This window comes from Octopus sinensis, linkage group LG14 (genome assembly GCF_006345805.1).
Source record: "Octopus sinensis linkage group LG14, ASM634580v1, whole genome shotgun sequence".
NCBI classification, from domain to species: domain Eukaryota; kingdom Metazoa; phylum Mollusca; class Cephalopoda; order Octopoda; family Octopodidae; genus Octopus; species Octopus sinensis.
Window position 1 is genome coordinate 26,996,527 of NC_043010.1, and position 20,061 is coordinate 27,016,587.

The 20,061-nt window shown below is 39.8% G+C and overlaps 1 protein-coding gene across 1 annotated transcript in view; it reads left to right on the forward strand.

The window, feature by feature from the left end:
• LOC115219486 (cilia- and flagella-associated protein 99) overlaps positions 1-20,061 on the forward strand; it is a 499,146-nt gene that overhangs the window by 424,207 nt on the left and 54,878 nt on the right. Inside the window, exons 10-13 of the mRNA XM_029789657.2 lie at positions 206-291; positions 6,953-7,157; positions 9,156-9,214; positions 14,453-14,535. Of these exons, the coding sequence (XP_029645517.2) occupies positions 206-291; positions 6,953-7,157; positions 9,156-9,214; positions 14,453-14,535 (433 nt within the window). The remainder of the gene's footprint in view (positions 1-205; positions 292-6,952; positions 7,158-9,155; positions 9,215-14,452; positions 14,536-20,061) is intronic.

Genomic DNA, 20,061 nt, shown 5'->3' on the forward strand with positions numbered 1-20,061 from the left:
ACTTACCTAAGTTGCCATAGAGTAAGATTGAACCCAAAAGCACATTCTTGAGAAGTAAGTTTCTTATCCACACACCCACACACTCAAGCTGTTCTGATGTGTCTCACTAACAGCCGCCATTAATTTAATTTAGTTTTTGTGAACCTAATTCTCATTTATCTAAAAAATGTCGTTAATCTATGCAATAATATTCTTCTATCTGCAGACTCCAACACCTATTAAGATGACAAAAGCAGCTGTCCTCAGAGAAGGAAAAGTTCATTTAAAGGAAGAAGAAGCAGAACTAAAATGGTAAATTCAGAAATTTTATAAAAGTCAATAGAAATAAAGAATGTATCAGCTTATTTCCAAAACCATTTTCTCCATAACGAAATACAGTGAATGGCTTTCTTACACATTCAAATATGCCTCGAGCAGATTTGAACTGGTAATAACATTGCATTTATGCATATCACTGCTAGTCAGCCTGTATTTTATTTATGGTGAGCCACTGAATAGCACAACCAATCATTGAACAATGGTAAGAATATCATGAGATTGACCTGTCTCTCGTGTCAGTTTGCAGCACTTCCCTTTCTGGTGTTTGTAGCTGAAGAGGAGATAATCACTTTGAAATGCATGCATCCAACAGTCTAATTTGGGGGATACTGTGGACTGCCTTGTTGTATTTACACCTATTTGTCTATAGTGAGAAATTTTCTCCATGACAAATTACAGGGAATGGTTTTCTCATGGGGTCAAATATGCCTCAAGCATATCTGAACTGCTAACAAGCTTGTATTTATACGTTAAGTCTGAATACAAGTTAGTGTGGTCACTGCTGGAACACCTTTCTTCATAAGTCTGAAGCTAAGCAACCACAACAATAACAACACCATTAACAACAACACCAATAATAACAACAATAACGACGCCAATAACAACAACAACACCAATAACTACAACAACAACAACAATAACCACAACAATAACAACAGCAGTAACAACAGCAATAACAACACCGATAGCAACAACAATAACAACAGCAATAACAACACCGATAACAACAACCACAACAATAACAATGACAAAGCACTAATCTCCACCGAACTGATTCCTCCCTCATTTAATTGACTTCGTTTATCAAATTAATAAATGAGATCAGTAATGAATTGTTTGAGTAATTGTTCATTTTCACATCCACTGATTAGTAAATCCAACATTTCTGATTGTGTAATATATTGTTGTATTGGTGTAGGCGTGATTGTGTGATTGAGAAGTCTGCTTCCTAACCACATGGTCTCAGGTTCAGTTCCACTGAGTGAAACCTCGGACAACTGTCTTCCATTGTAGCCCCAAGATATCCAAAAGCCTTGTGAATGGATTTGGCATACAGAAACTGCTAGAAGTCTACCATATATGAGTACACATGTGTGTGTATATATATTATCATCATCATCATCGTTTAACGTCTGTTTTCCATACTGGCATGGGTTGGACGGTTTGACTGAGGTCTGGAGAGCCAGCAACTGCACCAGGCTCCAATTTGATCTGGCAATGTTTCTACAGCTGGATGCCCTTCCTAATGCCAACCACTCCAAGGGTGTAGTAGGTGCTTTTTATGTGCCACCAGCACAGTGATATATATATATATATATATATATATAGAGAGAGAGAGAGAGAGAGAGAGAGAGAGAAGAATACAGAGTACATTCAAACACAAAAGAGATATCCGAAGATTTTAATTAATGATAAAATGTTTTTTGGCTAATTCTGGAAGAAAATCAGCAATTTATTTATTTAGTGCTGGTTGAGTTCCGCATCTGCGCAGTAAATTCGAAATATTAGAACCTATAGACACGTGGCTGATTACTTATAGCTCCATGTCTATGGATTCAGTCTTGGCAACCTACTGAGGATGCAGCACCAGATATAGACTGAAATTATCTTATTTCAATCTGTATTTAAGTCTGCAGAAACCTTGCAGGGTCTAGGATTAAAGTAAAAGTTTTTATTTTTCAATCACTTTCGGAATTACAATTGGTGGCTTGGAGTTTTAACTGCTCTTTCTAGCAAGTCAAGTATCCTATTCTTCGGGTATCTCTTTTGTGTTTGAATGTACACTGTATTCTTCTCTGAATAATATATAGTCTATTGACTAATCTTTTCTTTCTCGCTAGACCACTGGTAACTTAGAATTTTTCAATGAATATTCTTGCTACCCTAAGATTTTAATATATATATATATATTCTTCTTAATCCTTTTTCGCCCCTTGTGGAGCATAGGGCCTCAACAGTTGTTTTCTACTTTTTGCGGTCATTGGTGTGTTTCTTGGCTGCTTCCCATGTCAGGCTGGCAGTCCTGAGCTCGTCCAAAATTCTCCACTTCCATGTCTGCTTTGGGCATCCTCACTTCCTTTTCCCCTGCGGGTTCCAGTCAAGTGCTTGTCGTGTCACATTTGAGGGTTCTTTCCTCAGTGTGTGTCCGATCCATCTCCATTTCCTTCATCTAATCTGAACATGTATGGGCTCCTGGTTGGCCCTTTCCCAGAGGTTGGTGTTTGGCACTCTGTCGAACCACTTCAGATGGAGGATCTGCCGGAAACATTTGTTGAATCTTCTTGTAGTTGCTGCAGGTGGCTCTCCATGTTTCAGAGCCATACAAAAGCACAGATTTTACGTTTGAACTAAATAAGCAGAGTTTAGTTTGAGTTGAGATGGCAGTGGACTTCAATACCAGCCAAAAAATAGTGAAGGCTTGCCAAGCTTTCTTGCTTCTTGCCGTGATGTCCTCGTCTGATCCACCTGATTTGCTGATCTTGCTGCCAAGATAGACAAACTCACTAATGTCCTCCACAGGTGCCCCCTCGATTGTGATTGACTCTTCCTGCTTGTTGTTGATACACAGCACTTTTGTTTTTTCCACCTGATCCTCAAGCCCACTTGTCATGAAGTTTCTGTCAGGTGGTCTACCTGCATGTCTTGCAGGCGATATGACAGGAGTGTGAGATCATCTGCTTAGTCCAAGTCCTCCAGCTTGTTCATCAGTGTCCACTGAATACCTATCCTAGAGGTAGCATAGGCCGTCCTGGTGACCTAGTCCAGCACGATGAGGAACAGGAGTGGTGACAACAAACAGCCCTGTCTGACTACCATGCTGACCCTGAATTCCTCCGACAATCTCCCAGCATGGATGACCTGGCAAGAAAACCCCTCGTATATATACACATATATATACTATGGGCTTCTTTCAGTTTCTGTCTATCAAATCCACTCACAAGGCTTTGGTTGGTCTGAGGCTATAGTAGAAGACACTTGCCCAAGGTGCCACACAGTGGGACTGAACCCGGAACCATGTGGTTGGGGAGCAAGCTTCTTACCACACAGCCACGCTTGTGCCTATAATATTTAGATGATATAATATAATACGATATAATCCTTTCTACTGAAGGCACAAGGCCTGAAATTTTGGGGGAGGGAACCAGTCAATTATATCGACCCCCGTGTTTTACTGGTACTTAATTCATCAACCTTGAAAGGATGCCAGGCAAAGTCAACTGTGGCAGAATTTGAACCCAGAACATTAAGACTGACGAAATACCACTTAGCATTTTGCCCAGTGTGCTAACATTTCTGCCAGCTTGCTATCTTATAATCATCATCATCATCATCATTTAACGTCCGCTTTCCATGCTGGCATGGGTCGGGCAGTTTGAGGACTGGCGAGCCAGAAGGATGCACCAGGCTCCAATCTGATCTGGCAAAGATTCTACAGCCTGATGCCAACCACTCCAAGAGTGTAGTGGGTGCTTTTATGTCCCACTGGCACGAGGACCAGTCAGGCAGTACTGGCAACGACCACGCTCAAAGGTGTTTTTTACATGCCACCTTTTTACATGGCACTGGCAACGACCACATCCTTTTCTATTCTAGGCACAAGGCCTGAAATTTTGAGGGCGGGTCCAGTCAAGTAGATGGACCCCAGTATGCAACTGGTACTTAATTTATCGACCCGAAAGGATGAAAAGTTGACCTCGGCGGAATTTGAACTCAGAACATAAAGACAGATGAAATACCGCTAAGACTTTTGCCTAGCATGCTAATGATTCTGCCAGCTCACTGCTTGATATGATATTATATGATATCGTATAATATTGTATAATAAAATATGATGTATTATGTGTTTAGCTTTTGTTGATAACCTTGAAGCTTAATATGCTTTAAAGATATAACATTGCCTTAATAAGAGGCTTAAATTTAAAATAACACATCAAGTAGTTGGTGAACCATCAAAGCACCCCATCTTTACGGAACGCTTCAAAATAGTGGTTGGGGGAGGGTAGCAGAATACCATAGTAGAATACCTATCTGCTGAGGTACCATAAATATTCTGAGAAACTAAATGCAATATTTTGTAGAAGTGGAAATAGCTTATATTTATAGTTAACAGATGAAAGCGGCAGTTGGTTTGAGGTATAATCATTAGCATGTTTCTTCCAGACTATGATAGATATATAGATATCAGGTTGGAGTCTCTCATCTATTCTTTTTCTGTCCCAGTGTATATGGTGATATATGTGAATGTATATAAATGTGTAGACCACATCTGTATATGATCTGATTATGTGTGTGTTTGTGTGTGTGTAGCTGTCTAAAAATCCATGCGTCAGAACAAAACTGGCACTCATATATTGGTGTACATAATTGTTAATAAGACTTTTTTTCAATCATTACTCAACTTCTAGTAAGAAGCTAATTGGCTGTTTTGAGAACATTTTAATAATAATAATGATGATTTCATTTATTTGCCACAAGGGCAAAGGGTGAGGGGGATAATACAAAGACAGACATAAAGTATAGGGGTTTGCATATAATGAAATGATAAAAAAGCAAAATAAAAGGAAGTATACATGGTATACACTGAAAAAAAAAGAACATATGCATAGCATACAAAGATATAAAGGCTTAATAATGCATTATTATTATCATCATATATATATATATATATATATATATATATATATATATATAGAGAGAGAGAGAGAGAGAGAGAGAGAGAGAGAGTGAGAGAGAGAGAGAGAGATGAGTAACAAAGACGTGTAAGTTTCACTACATTACAGCCGTTTCAAGTGACTCCTTTAATTGATTGATGAAAGCATTACATCATTACAAAGGAAACCATTCTCATCAGATGACTGCATAGGCATCATGCATAAAGGACAAGTTAGATATTTAAACATATTCATATCATCAACAGAGAGCAAATATTGACAATGATTCCACTGCTAAAATTTTTGGCAGAATGCAAAAGAGATAGTACAGCGAGAAACAAACCACAGATTAGCATATTTCTGATTTGTCTGTTGCTGTACTGTCTCTTTTGCATTCTGCCAAAAATTTTAGCAGTGGAATCATTGTTAATATTTGCTCTCTGTTGATGATATGAATATGTTTAAATATCTAACTTGTCCTTTATGCATGATGCCTATGCAGTCACCTGATGAGAATGGTTTCCTTTGTAATGATGTAATGCTTTCATCAATCAATTAAAGGAGTCACTTGAAACAGCCGTAATGTAGTGAAACTTAAACAGCTTTGTTACTCATTTATATTTTACTCACCTACCCTGAAATCTGCACTTTGGAATTATTGGAAAATATCTTTATATAAAGTACTTGTTTGAACAAACAAGAGTGGATTTATTCACTAAGTTGGATCATACCATCTGCATACACTGCATGAATATCGGATGGAAAAAATTCTATGTAGAGTTTGATAATCATCTGATACTGTCTGAGTGTGTAAATAAGCTCATTCTAACAAGGTGCCTCAATTTAAGTACCTAATTCAACTGAATCTAAATTACATTTCTGTTGGTACTGTTACTGTAGATCTCTCACTCAGAGATTTAAAACAAGTTGTTTTTCTTTATATGAGATCAGCGACTGTGTGTCACTTAAAGAATATATATCATTTGAGAGTGGAGATAGCTTTCATCACTAGCTTGTGGTTAACTCACACTGAGGACGGATAACATCCAGAAACTTGGTCTGTGAGTATCGCGTAAGGCTAGAGATGAGAGCAATGATCTCCCTTGCAAATGCTATAAGGACACAAACTGTGTTGACAGCCAGCTGGAAAAAATGTTTTCCTGGGGCTATAACAACAATAACATTGTCCTATATAGGACTGCCACATTCTGTTGGTATATAATATTACTATATATATATATATATATATATATATATATATATATATATATGTATATGTATATATATATGCACTCACATACATACATATATATATATGCATATATGTATTTTAAACAGTTTGAGTCAGCTCTTCATTGGATGTAGGACACATCCATTTTTTCAGATGTTTCTGAACATCTGATGAGATGGATTTGTCCTACTTCCATGAAACTTAAAGTAATGTTGAGTTGAGTTAAACTGTTATTAAATACATGTAGTTCCAATCAAATCTATTGAATGCTATTTTATTTCATTTATTCAGTCTGTCTGTCCTGTTTTTGTTCCCAACTTAGACCCTCCATAAATCTCAAATTTTATTTTGGTACTTATGGGAGCAACTGTCTTTGAAGACTCATATTGTCATTCAGTGCTCGAAATGAGGAGTAGAAAGACAGCTGACAACTGATGAAGGTTCATTGTTTATATTACTTGTCCTGTTTTCCATTTGTTTCTCTTGTTTGTGTATTGAACTCATTTGTTTTCGTATTTCATGTTGTTTACTGTTGTCCTGTACCCATACATGCATGCACACACACATACACACACACATACACACACACACACACACACACACACACACATGTATTATTTATATTATTGTCTATATATATATATATATATATACAAACACATCTTTTATATCTTGTGTGTGTGTGTATAAATATGTAAATATATATGAAAATAAATATATGCATTTATTCATTTGTATGTTTGTTTTCAAGGCTTGAGGAACTGGAAAAAGGAGGAAAAGAAGACAGGCAGTTTGTGAAATGGCAGAACACAATGAAAGAACAAGATATGAAACAGTCAATGTTAGAATTGGAGAAGCTACGATTAAAATCGAAAATCATTCGAGAGGATGCCATTCTAGCAAAAGAGAAACTACAGGAAGAGAATCGACGCACAGTGCTGCAATTGAAACAAGAAGTAAGATTCTTCACTTCATAATAATTTCATATGAGATTCTTCACCTCATATTCAACCTAATGCCCTTCAGACAAAGGACATTAAGTTGAGGAAATCAGTACCTTACCGTCTTTAGTTTAATTCTCTTTATGTTTGGAATTCGAATCCTGCCATGTTTCACTTCACCTTTGAACCTTCTAGGATCAATAAAACAGGATCTAAGTTCACCCTGGCAAAGCTGGGTGGTTAAGGATTTTGATTTACAAGGACATCTTTATGTTGATCTCACTGCCTGACACCTTGAGCAAGTATCTTCATCTTTTGCCTTAGATTGGTCAATAATTTGTAAATGAAATTAAGATGGAAGAAGTTGTTAGCATCAGATATCTAGGTGACCTGATCAGCAGTGGAGCAGGGTTCTCTAAAAGCATTGCAACCGGAATAAGAATGGGCTAGAAGAGGTTCAGGGTGCTATTACCTAAGCTGGAATTAAAGGGTTTCTTTCTAAGAGTGAAAGGAAGATTGTATGTTACTTACATACAAAGTGAGATCCTGCGTGGTAGTGAGACAGGAACACTAAACACTGAGGATTTGTGAAGGCTAGGAACAAACAAAGCAGACCCACTTTATTTTATGTGTAATGTTAGTGTACATGAATGATGAAGTACAAATGAGCTGAGTAAAAAAAAACTGTGTATAAGAGGAAACAGATGCAGCTTGCAAGAGAGAAGATTAGAAGATTACATTAGTATGGTTATGGGATATGTATGGATGATGACAGCTGTATAAAGAAGCATGGGGTACTTACAGTAAATCTAACTTATAATTGAAGAAAACCCTCAAAAACATAGGATAAAGGGGTAAAGATTGACCTCCAGATGCTGGGCCTCATGGAGGAGATGCCAAGAGACCACAGCAATTGAATACATGCAGTGTTTGAGAGAGCTGTAGAATCTGTTGCTGGTGCATGTAGCCAAGTATATCTCTGTGTGTGCAGATGCACGTGTGAGTGTATATGTGCATACATGTGAACAAGTGTGTGTGTTTGCATGCATGTGTGTGTGTATGCATGTAAATTTCACCTGTATATAATCGGTGAAAGATGAAAAGATCAGCAAACATCTTCCTAGGTGTGACTCGATCAACTGAAGACTCAACATTTTGTCTTTCATCTCTTTGCCTTGTGCTGTGCCCCATGACCTTGGAACAAGCATTACAACATTAGACGTAATACCTTGTGGTGTTTATTGCAGACTCTTTACATTCCAAGTTCAAATCCCACTAAAGCCAACGTTGCCTTTCTGAAATGAATAAAATAAAGTATCAGTCAAGTATTGGGGTCTACAATATTGAGTGTCCCCTCCCCTCAGAAATTGCTTGTAATCTACCTAAATTAGAAACGATTATTATTAGTAGTAATAGTAGTAGTAGTATTGGTGGTGGTGGTAAGGCAGTATGATGGAGAATCATTAGCGCACCGATCAAAGTGCTCAGTGGCATTTCATATGTCTGCACATTCTGAGTTCAAATTCCACTGAGGTTGACTTTGCTTTTCATCCTTCCAAAGTCAATAAAATAAGCCCCAGTTGAGCACTGGGATTCATGCAATCGACTTACTCCTTCCCGAAATTTCTGGCCTCATGCCGAAATTTGAAACCATTATTATTATTTTTTTTTTTTTTTAATAGTAGTAGTAGTAGTAGTAGTGAGGTAACAAACTGGCATAATCGATGGTATGTCAGATAAAATGTTTAGTGGCATTTTCACCCATCTACGTTCTGAGTTCCAATCCCACTGAGGTCGACCTTTGCCTTTCATCCTTTGAGGGTCCATAAAATAAGGACCAGATACATACTGGGCTCAATGTAATTAACTAGCTCCTTCCCCAAAATTTCAAATCTTGTACATGCAACAGAAACAATTATTATTATTATTATTATTATTATTATTATATTATTATTATTATTATCGTTATTTTATTGTTATTGTTATTTGCTTTTTTTGTTATTTATTTTCCAGACAGAGGAGATGCTACAAGACTATCTTCAGCAACAGCTTGAAGAAGAACAACAATCAAAGTAAGTATGATCTGGCAGGTGTATTCCTAAACATATAGGGACCTTGCAGCAGCCAATGCCTAAATTAGTTGGTTGGTAAAGATCCAGTCAATGTACATATAAGTGCGCACACACACACACATAAAACAGGTGTACTATTTAATGCTTTATGAACACACACGCATTTCATCAAAACGCCATAATAGTTACGTAACATTTGTAGAAACATGATGTAAGCTAGCATTTCATTTCATCAGTGTTCTGCAATATCATCATCATCATCGTTTAACGTCCATTTTCCATGCTGGCATGGGTTGGACAGTTCGACTGGGGTCTGGGAAGTCAGGAGGCTGTACCAGGCCCCAATCTGATCTGGCAGTGTTTCTACAGCTGGATGCCCTTCCTAACGCCAACCACTGCGAGAATGTAATGGGTGCTTTTTATGTGCCACTGGCACAGGGGCCAGAGGGAGCTAGCATCAACCACGGTTGGATGGTGCTTTTTAGGGGAGTTACAACTACAATTTCCATTTGATTTGATGTTGATGTACTTGACTCAAATATCTATCTATCTATCTATCTATCTATCTATCTATCTATCTATCTATCTATCTATCTATCTATCTATCTATCTATCTATCTATCTATCTATCTATCTATCTATCTCTCTTTATATATATATATATATATATATATATATGACAGGGCTATTAGACAAAAGAGACAGGCTTGGAAGGACTGGAAGAACGGTGGTAGCAGGGAATTGTATCAGACAGCCAAAAGGGAAGCTAGGTGACAGGTTTACTTAGCCAGAGGGGAAGCGGATAAGAAAAAATTTGCCAATGTTCTGAGCCATGAGGATGAAAGACTTGAGGTATTTCGTGTTGCAAGATAGTGTGTGAGAAAGAATCGTGATGTGGTAGGAGAGAAGTGTGTTCGCATGGATGTTGGTTCACTTGCGCTAAATGAGTATGCAAAGAGAGAGGTTTGGAGATGCCACTATGAAAGGTTGCTGAATAAAGAAAAAGAATGGGATAAAGAGAGTCTGCCAAATGTTGACCCAACAGAGGGACCAGCTATCCGAGTTGATAGCTCCGTGGTAGCTAAGGCAATTAGAAGCATGAAGACAGGAAAAGCCCCAGGCCCATCAGGAATTACTGCAGAGATGCTCAAAATATCTGGCAGTGTCAGCCATAACCTAGTCACCCGTATAGTCAACCAGGTGATACATGAAGGAGTCATACCTAATGACTGGTGTAGCAGCATACTAGTCAACTGCTACAAAGGTAAAGGTGATGCCCTAGATACAAATAATTACAGAGGTATCAAGCTGTTGGATCAGGTAATGAAAGTTACGGAGAGGGTCATAGCCCAACTAATTAGAGAGAGAGTTAGTTTAGATGAGATGCAGTTTGGGTTCGTGTCAGGGAAAAGCACCACTGATGCTATATTCCTGGTAAGGCAGCTGCAGGAGAAATACCTAGCCAAAGATAAGCCCCTGTACCTGGCTTTCGTTGACATGGAGAAAGCCTTTGATAGGGTCCCCCGATCCCTCATCTGGTGGTCAATGAGGAAACTAGGGATAGATGAATGGCTGGTGAGGGCTGTGCAAGCCATGTACAGAGATGCCGTAAGTAAGGTTAGGGTTGGCAACATGTACACAGAAGAATTCAAAGTAGAGGTTGGGGTCCACCAGGGTTCAGTACTCAGCCCCCTCCTATTTATCATAGTCCTCCAGGCAATTATGGAGGAATTCCAAACAGGTTGCCCCTGGGAGCTCCTCTATGCTGACGACCTCGCTCTAATTGCTGAGTCACTATCAGAACTGGAGGAGAAGTTCCAGGTGTGGAAGGAGGGTTTAGAATCGAGGGGCCTTAGAGTCAACCTAGCTAAAACCAAAGTACTAATAAGTAGAAAGGTAGACAATCCACAAATATCCTCAGGAAGATGGCCCTGCTCGATCTGTAGAAAAGGTGTAGGTAGAAACTCTATAAGATGTACCCAGTGTAAGCTATGGACACATAAGAGGTGCAGCAATGTCAAAGGTAGGCTAACTGGGAAGATAGTTTTTGTATATGGCAGATGCTCGGGAGCATTGACCTCCGAAAATCTGCAGAAAACAACTTCCGTCACTTTCCAGGGGGAAAAACTAGAAGTAGTTGATAGCTTCCGTTATCTAGGTGACCACTGAAAGTGTAACTGCTAGAATAAGAATAGCCTGGGCAAAGTTTAGGGAGCTCTTACCTCTGCTGGTGACTAAAGGCCTCTCGCTCAGAGTAAAAGGCAGACTGTATGATGCATGTGTACGAACAGCCATGCTACATGGCAGTGAAACATGGGCCGTGACTGCTGAGGACATGCGTAAGCTCGTGAGGAATGAAGCCAGTATGCTCCGAAGGATGTGTAATGTCAGTGTACATACTCGACAGAGCGTTAGTACCTTGAGAGAAATGTTGTACCTAAGAAGCATCAGTTGTGGTGTGCAAGAGAGACGATTGCGCTGGTATGGTCATGTGGCGAGAATGGATGAAGATAGGTGTGTGAGAAAGTACCAATCCCTAGCAGTTGAGGGAACCCGTGGAAGAGGTAGACCCAGGAAAACCTGGGACGAGGTGGTGAAGCACGACCTTCGAACGTTAGGTCTCACCATGGAAATGACTAGAGACCGAGACTTATGGAAGTATGCTGTGCGTGAGAAGACCCGACAAGACTAGTGATGCCATAACCAGTGGCCCCTACCTGGGACGTAGTCAGTCCACCTGTGCATACCTTCCTCCTTGTGACACTTGTGAAGACCTGTTGAGGCAAGTGAAAATCAAAATCAAAATCAAATCAAACCAAATAAAAATAGATGAACACCAATGGAATTTGTATCCTTGTGGGTGGCACATAAGAAAACCATCCAAACGTGACCGTAGCCAGTACCGCATCGACTGGCCTCCGTGCTGTGGGCACGTAACAAACAACATCCGAGCGTGGCCGTTCGCCAGCCTCGTCTGGCACCTGTGTCGGTGGCACATAAGAAAACACCATCCGAGCGTGGCCGTCTGCCAGCCTCGTCTGGCACCTGTGTCGGTGGCACATAAAAACACCATCCAAGCCTGACCGTCTGCCAGCCTCGAAGGGCCTTAGAGTCAATCTAGCTAAAACCAAATTCCTAATAAGTAGGAAGGTAGACAAATCACAAACGCCTTCAGGTAGATGGCCCTGCTCGATCTGTAGAAAAGGTGTAGGTAGAAACTCTATAAGATGCACCAAGTGTAAGCTATGGACACATAAGAGGTGCAGCAATGTCAAAGGAAGGCTAACTAGGAAGATGGTTTTTGTATGTGGCAGATGCTCAGGAACAATAAACACTGAAAATTCTCTGAGACCAACTTCTGTCACTTTCCAGGGAGAAAAACTAGAAATAGTTGATAGCTTCCGTTTCCTAGGTGACCAGGTCAGCAGCTGGGGCAGGTGTGCTGAAAGTGTAACTGTTAGAGTAAGAATAGCCTGGGCAAAGTTTAGGGAGCCCTTACCTCTGCTGGTGACAAAAGGTCTCTCGCTCAGAGTAAAAGGCAGACTGTAGGACGCGTGTGTACGAACAGCCATGCTACATGGCAGTGAAACATGGGCCGTGACTGCTGAGGATATGCGTAATCTCACAAGAAATGAAGCCAGTATGCTCCGATGGATGTGTAAAGTCACTATTCATACTCGACAGGGTGTAAGTATTTTGAGAGAAAAGCTGGATGTGGTGTGCAAGAAAGACGTTTGCGCTGGTATGGGCATGTGGCGAAAATGGATGAAGATAGTTGTGTGAAAAAGTGCCACACCCTAGTGGTTGAGGGAACCTGTGGAAGAGGCAGACCCAGGAAAACCTGGGACGAGGTGGTGAAGCACGACCTTCGAACTTTAGGTCTCATTGAGGAAATGACTAGAGACCGAGACTTCTGGAAGTATGCTGTGCGTGAGAAGACCTGGCAGGACAAGTGAGACCATAACCCGTGGCCTTCTACATGGGATATAGCCTGCCCACTTATGCATACCTTCCCTTCTTGGGACACAAAACTCTACTTGTGAAGACCTGTTGAGGCAAGTGAGAATCAGAATCAGAATCAAAATCGATCAATGGAAATTGCAGCTGAGTTACCAGTGCCGGTGGCACGTAAGAGAACCATCCGAACGTGGCCATTGCCAGTGCCATCCCGACTGGCCTTGTGCCGGTGGCACGTAAAAAGCACCATCCGTTTGTGGCCATTGCCAGCCTCACCTGGCCCCCGTGCCGGTGGCACGTAAAAAGCACCATCCGTTCCTGGCCATTGCCAGCCTCGCCTGGCCCCCGTGCCGGTGGCACATAAAAAGCACCATCCGATCGTGGCCATTTGCCAGACCCGTCTGGCACGTAAAAAGCACCCACTACACTCATGGAGTGGTTGGCGTTAGGAAGGGCATCCAGCCGTAGAAACATTGCCAGATCAAACTCGGCCTGGTGCAGCCTTCTGGCTTCCCAGACCCCAGTTGAACCGTCCAACCCATGCTAGCATGGAAAGCAGACGCTAAACGATAATGATGATGATGATGATATATATATATATATATATATATATATATATAAGGAGCACTCAATCAGTTACGACAACAAGGGTCCCAGCTGATATAATCAATGGAACTCCTTGCTTGTGAAATCAACGTAGTTCTCAGGGAGATTCAGTGTGACAGTGTAACAAGGCTGTCCCTTTGAAATAAAGGTACTACTCAGTTTTGCGAGCTGAGTGGACTGGAGCAATGGGAAATAAAGTGTCTTGCTGAAGGGACATGACGCATCACTGGGAATTGAACTCATGACCTTACGATTTTGAGGCAAATGCCCTAACCACTAAGCCATGTGTGTATATATATATACATATATAAATGAAAAGTGTATAAACAAACAATATAATGTGTACTGAATGTAAAAACGAACGGGAGACAAACAGGTCCATAATTTTTCTTGTGTAGAATTAGGGACAAGAGCAAACAAAACGAGCAACTGACACAGAGTGTGATTTTGGACAGTGGACGGGTACGAACAGTCGAACAAAATACAGCCTTGGGGCCAAGGAGATTAGAATAGTGGGTAATGCTTATGGATTAAAACAGATGTAAGTTCAAATAAATTTGTTGAGTCTCCTTCTTTCGTTTGCCCACTCACTTGTGTGTATATATATGTAGAGAGAGAGAGGCGGGGCAAGAGTGAGATAAACAAATACTTTCAGAGTATCATGATATATTGTAGGAAGGTCGTTCAAGAGGTTGCAGAAAGTCAAAAAACGGTAAAAGATGCCAAGAAAAAAGTGCATGAACAGAAGAAGAAAATAGGTAAGTTTAGCTTTTTTTTTTATCTCTACATCTGTTTTATTATTTGGGTATACATACATATATGTCTATATACATATATACATTATATGGGTGACTTTAACTTCCCCAATGTGGAATGGCCTGGGGGGGCAGATGCTCTCAGGGATGACACACCATCAGCAGGCACAGGCAGAGTCCCTGCTCCATCTCACAAATGCCTCTTTCATGGAGCAAATAGTTCTGCAACCAACAAGGGCAGATAATATACTGGATCTCTGCTTCACAAACAATATGGATATTATCCATAATGTTAATGTGATGCCGACAATGATCTCAGATCACAACATAATAGAGCTGTCTATGTATGGAACAAAAGCTCCCGTAGACACACAGCCTATACGAAGCATCCACCATCTCTCCAACTTAAACTTTCATAAAGCCAACTGGAAGTTGATTGAGAAAGAGATCCTCAAACAGGATTGGCCTAAATGTCTCTCCACACCAGACATTAACATGAAACACAAACACTTCATGTCCATAATACAAGCCATATGTGACAAATATGTCCCAGTGTGCAGGGCCAGCACACACAAGAACAAAAACAGGATCCCTAGAGAAAGGAAGATTCTTATGAGACGACGGACAAGGATTGCGAACCGCCTGAGCAAGCACACCAAAAGTGGTGAGAAGTCTCGGCTTGAAAGAATGCTAATGGAAACTGAGAAAAGTCTGCATCAGTCCCATGAAAAGGAGAGAGCAGATAAAGAAGCTTGGGTAATAGAAAATATAAAATCAAACCCTAAAGCTTTCTTTGAGTTTGCCAAAGAGACAGCCACAGTGCACCAGAGAATAGGACCTCTCTTCCAAAAAGATGGCTCTCTCACAGGAAATCACATGAGGATAAGTGAAATACTGAACGAACAGTTCCAAAGTGTGTTCACTACACCTCTAGGACACAGGCAAGTAAACAACCCAGAAGAATGCTTTGCCACTTTACCTGCGGCCAAAGAGGCAAAAATTGAGTACATCAACATCGAAGATGATGATATCACACTAGCCATAGATGAGATTGACACAAACTCAGCTGCTGGACCTGATGGATTCCCGGCGATCCTTCTCAAATCGTGCAAACGAGCCCTTGCAAAACCGCTACAGCTTCTTTTTCAGAGCTTTCTTGCAAGTGGTAAGCTCCCAGTCAAATTGAAAGAGGGGGTAATATGCCCTATCCATAATGGAGGTAGCAGAGCAGATGCTAAAAATTATAGGCCTATCTCTCTGACCTCACACATCAGCAAAGTCATGGAATGAATAGTCCATAAGAAACTAATCATGTTCCTTGAAGAAAATGACTTGCTGTCTGACACCCAGCATGGATTTCGACCAGGTAGAGGCTGCCTAACACAGATCCTGCAACACTATGACTGGGTGTTGAAACAGCTACTAAATGGCTCAAATGTGGATGTAATATATCTCGACTTTGCAAAAGCCTTTGATAAAGTCGACCATGGTATGATCTGTCACAAACTGAGTGGTCTCGGCATAGGCGGAAAACTTGGAGAGTGGCTGCACAACTTCCTAAAAGACAGAAAACAGGCAGTTGTGAGCAATGGAGCCACCTCCAAGGAAACACAAATAACAAGCGATGTCCCACAGGGTCTTCGGGCCACTGGTGTTCATAGTGGCCCTTTCAGACATGCCTTCAGTTGCTACGATGACCACCCTTGCTAGCTATGCAGATGACACAAAAGTCTCCCACGCAATACAAAACCCTGAAAATATTGCGCATCTGCAACAGGAGTTGGACGCAATATACAGGTGGGCTGAGGACAACAACATGCAGTTTAATGCAGGTAAGTTCCAGGCCCTGCGCTACCAGCACACATAGGTAAACAACGTGCAGATTGGATACACTGGCCCAGGAAGAATTGCAATCCCTGAGTCAAAATCAGTGCATGACCTGGGCATTGACATGAGTAATGATGCATCTTTCCAAGTGCATATTACTAATCTGGTGATAAAATGCAGACGGCTAGCTGGATGGATTCTCCGAACTTTCAGAATAAGAGAGAAGGAGACACTGATGGTCCTATGGAAAACATTCATCCTCAGCCGCTTGGACTACTGCTCCCAACAGTGGTCACCACACAATATAAAACTAACAGCAGAACTCGAAGCAATTCGGAGAAGCTACACAAAGAAAATCGTCTCAATGCAAAATATCAGCTGCTGGGAAAGACGGAAAGTATTAAACCTCTTCTCCCTAGAGCGGAGGCGAGAGAGATATGCGGTGATATACATCTGGAAAATCCTGGAGGGTCTTGTCCCAAACTTTGGCATTCAAAGTTACCCCAACCGTAGAACGGGGCGCCACTGCATGGTGCCAAAGATTCCAACATCACCATCAAAATACAGGTCCACATACTGCAACAGCTTGGGTTTCAGAGGACCACAGGTCTTTAACATCCTCCCTAAATGCCTGAGAGACTTTCATGGTGTGGATGTGGGTTTCTTTAAAACTAAACTGGATCTCTTCTTGTTGGGAGTCCCAGATGAACCTACCTCACGACTGGAGACGCAGATGCGGGCAGCAGCATCGAACTCCTTTGTTGATCAAGTGCCACGTATCAGAGGTGGATTCACATATTAGTGTAGCTCATTCAGCGGTGGTGCCCCAGCATGGCTACGGCCTTCGGGCTAAAACATTTTTAAGGAATTTAAGGAATATATACACACGTATATATACATACATACATATATGTCCATATACATATATATATATATATATTATATTTATATATTATATATATATATATATTTATATATATATATATATATATGTGTGTGTGTGTGTGTGTATGTATATCTATTCATAAATGTTCTAAAATCTACACAGACTTGGTTTTTTTATCTCATTATGGAAAAAATTTTTTTATATACACACGCTGATATATGACCTACGTTGGACTCATTCGCATAATCACCGAACCTGGAGCTTAACTACGGTCTATCCATAGCACTTATTCAGCATTACCTGACACCTTCGGGTCTCAGTGACACCATTGCCTCTCATAACCTCTATATTTATATATATATATATATATATATATATATATATATATGTATATATATAATATATACATACATATGTGTCTATACACATATATATATATATTTATATATATGTATATATAAATATATACATACATACACACACACACACAAACATATAAAAAGAAACATACATATATATGTGTATATAAATATATACAGTCATCTAAAAATCCATAATTTCGAGACAATAGACCTTTATATATTTGTCAATTGAGTGGGTGTACTGGATGTATAAATATTAATGCAGTGTTGTATACAGGTATCATAGATTAGTTACAACCAGTCTTACCAATTGGTTTCACACTGGATGTTTATCTAAAACACGAACACTTCAGGAATGCAAGACATAAAAAAATAATATGTGGATGCTCTCTGTTATTAGAGGTGTGGAAGGAAAAGTCGCATCTATTTTGTGAGTGCTGTGAAAAAAGATGGAGCAAAATAAAAATTGTCCCTATGCAAATATTTACTCCCAAAACTTTTGTTGCATCATAACTCACTCACAGTTTAGGTACCTAGGGGTCATAACTTGATTAAGCAAGTGATTTATCAAGTTATGACCCCTAGGTACCTAAACTGTGAGTGAGTTATGATGCAACAAAAGTTTTGGGAGTAAATATTTGCATAGGGACAATTTTGAAGGGGTTGGTTTGTGTGCAGGCTTGATACATTTGTAGGGAGATTTTTTGAAACAGGAATTGGGCAGGTGCCTGTACCTGTCCACGTGTGTATTTTGCTGGGATCTCAGGACATGATGGTGGGCGGACTGATTGTGGAAGTTTTAGCATTTGTAATTATCGGGGCAGCCATTAGATAATCCAACATGTACCTTATCTCATGTGAGCACAGGTTGAAAAATTCGTTTCTGCAGTTTTGACAGATGTCAGGGTGAAGAGAACTTTTTAAAATAATTATTTTCTCAACCTAGCATAGCAACAAGAAGGGAATCAAACTGTAAAACAATGCCTCAGAAAAATGAATGCAGAACAAACATACATACATACATATAAATATATATCATCATCATCATCATCATCATCATCATTTTTAATGCCTGTCTTCCATGCCAGTATGGGTGAAATGGTACCACAAGAGCCGACCAGACAGAAGCCTACACCGGACTTCTGTGACTGTTTTGGCAGGATTTTTACAACTGGATGCTCTTCTTAACACCAACCACTCAGCAGAGTAGACTTAGTGCATTTTACGTGGCACAAACCCAGGCGAGGTCAATTCTCTCTCTCTCTCTCTCTCTCTATATATATATATATATATATATATTATATCTGATCTGGCAGTCATTCATCAGGTGGTTTCAAATTTTTCTTGGCGAGTTTTAAACAATGAACTAACTCGCCAAGAAAAATTTGAAACCACCTGATGAATGACTGTGACTCAAAAATTTGATGACAGTAGCCAGGAAACGATCGTAGTGGATATTAATTATATTTTTTAATAATTGTTACATATTTAAATAATATAAATTAATTTATGTATTGGCTTAAATCTTTCATTGTTTGATTTGCCTAATAGTGGTTTTGTCTCTAATTTAATATAATATAATATTTTACTATAAAATTGGATTTATTCCCTAATATTTATTATTATTATATATATATATATATATATATATATAAGAAGTAAAAAGGATTAATACACCCACACAGATACCTATAAAGCACTCAGTGTTAAATGAATTTGGTTAAGTATATATCGAAGCAATCAGATACCAATAAATGCAAGTAGAATAAACATCCATGGTAATTCTTCATAAATGACAAGTAAATCCAAATATTGCTTAGAAGAATTTTAAGAAATTTCAGATATATTAATTTGACTGGTATTTCATATCTTTTCCTGTATCTAAGGATGCTGGCATAAGAGAAATGATCATCAATAATGTATGGTGTAATCACCAATTAAAGGTGCAATTTCCTCCATTCTTATTGTTGTTATATAAAATATTGGTTCCGGTGTGAATTGATGAAGCTGTTGTAAACAATATATTAACAGTAATATTTCTAACTCCATTTTTCAATAGTTTTATTATATATTTGGGTGATTTGTGGATTTTCTCTTTATTGGAGTAGGATCTGCATAAGGAAGCCGCCATCTTTCCGTTTTCAGAGAGCTGCTTTCCACAGAGGTGTTTCATGAGCTAGAAGCCTGGATTCATCATCATCATCATTGTTTAATGTCCGTTTTCCATGCTGACATGGGTTGGACGGTTCGACTGGGGTCTGGGAAGCCAGGAGGCTGCACCAGGCCCCAATCTGATCTGGCAGTGTTTCTACAACTGGATGCCCTTCCTAACACCAACCACTACGAGAGTGTAGTGGGTGCTTTTTACATGCCACCAGCACAGGGGCTAGAGGGGGCTGGCATCAACCACGATTGGATGGTACTTTTTATGTGCCACCGGCACTGAAGCCAGTT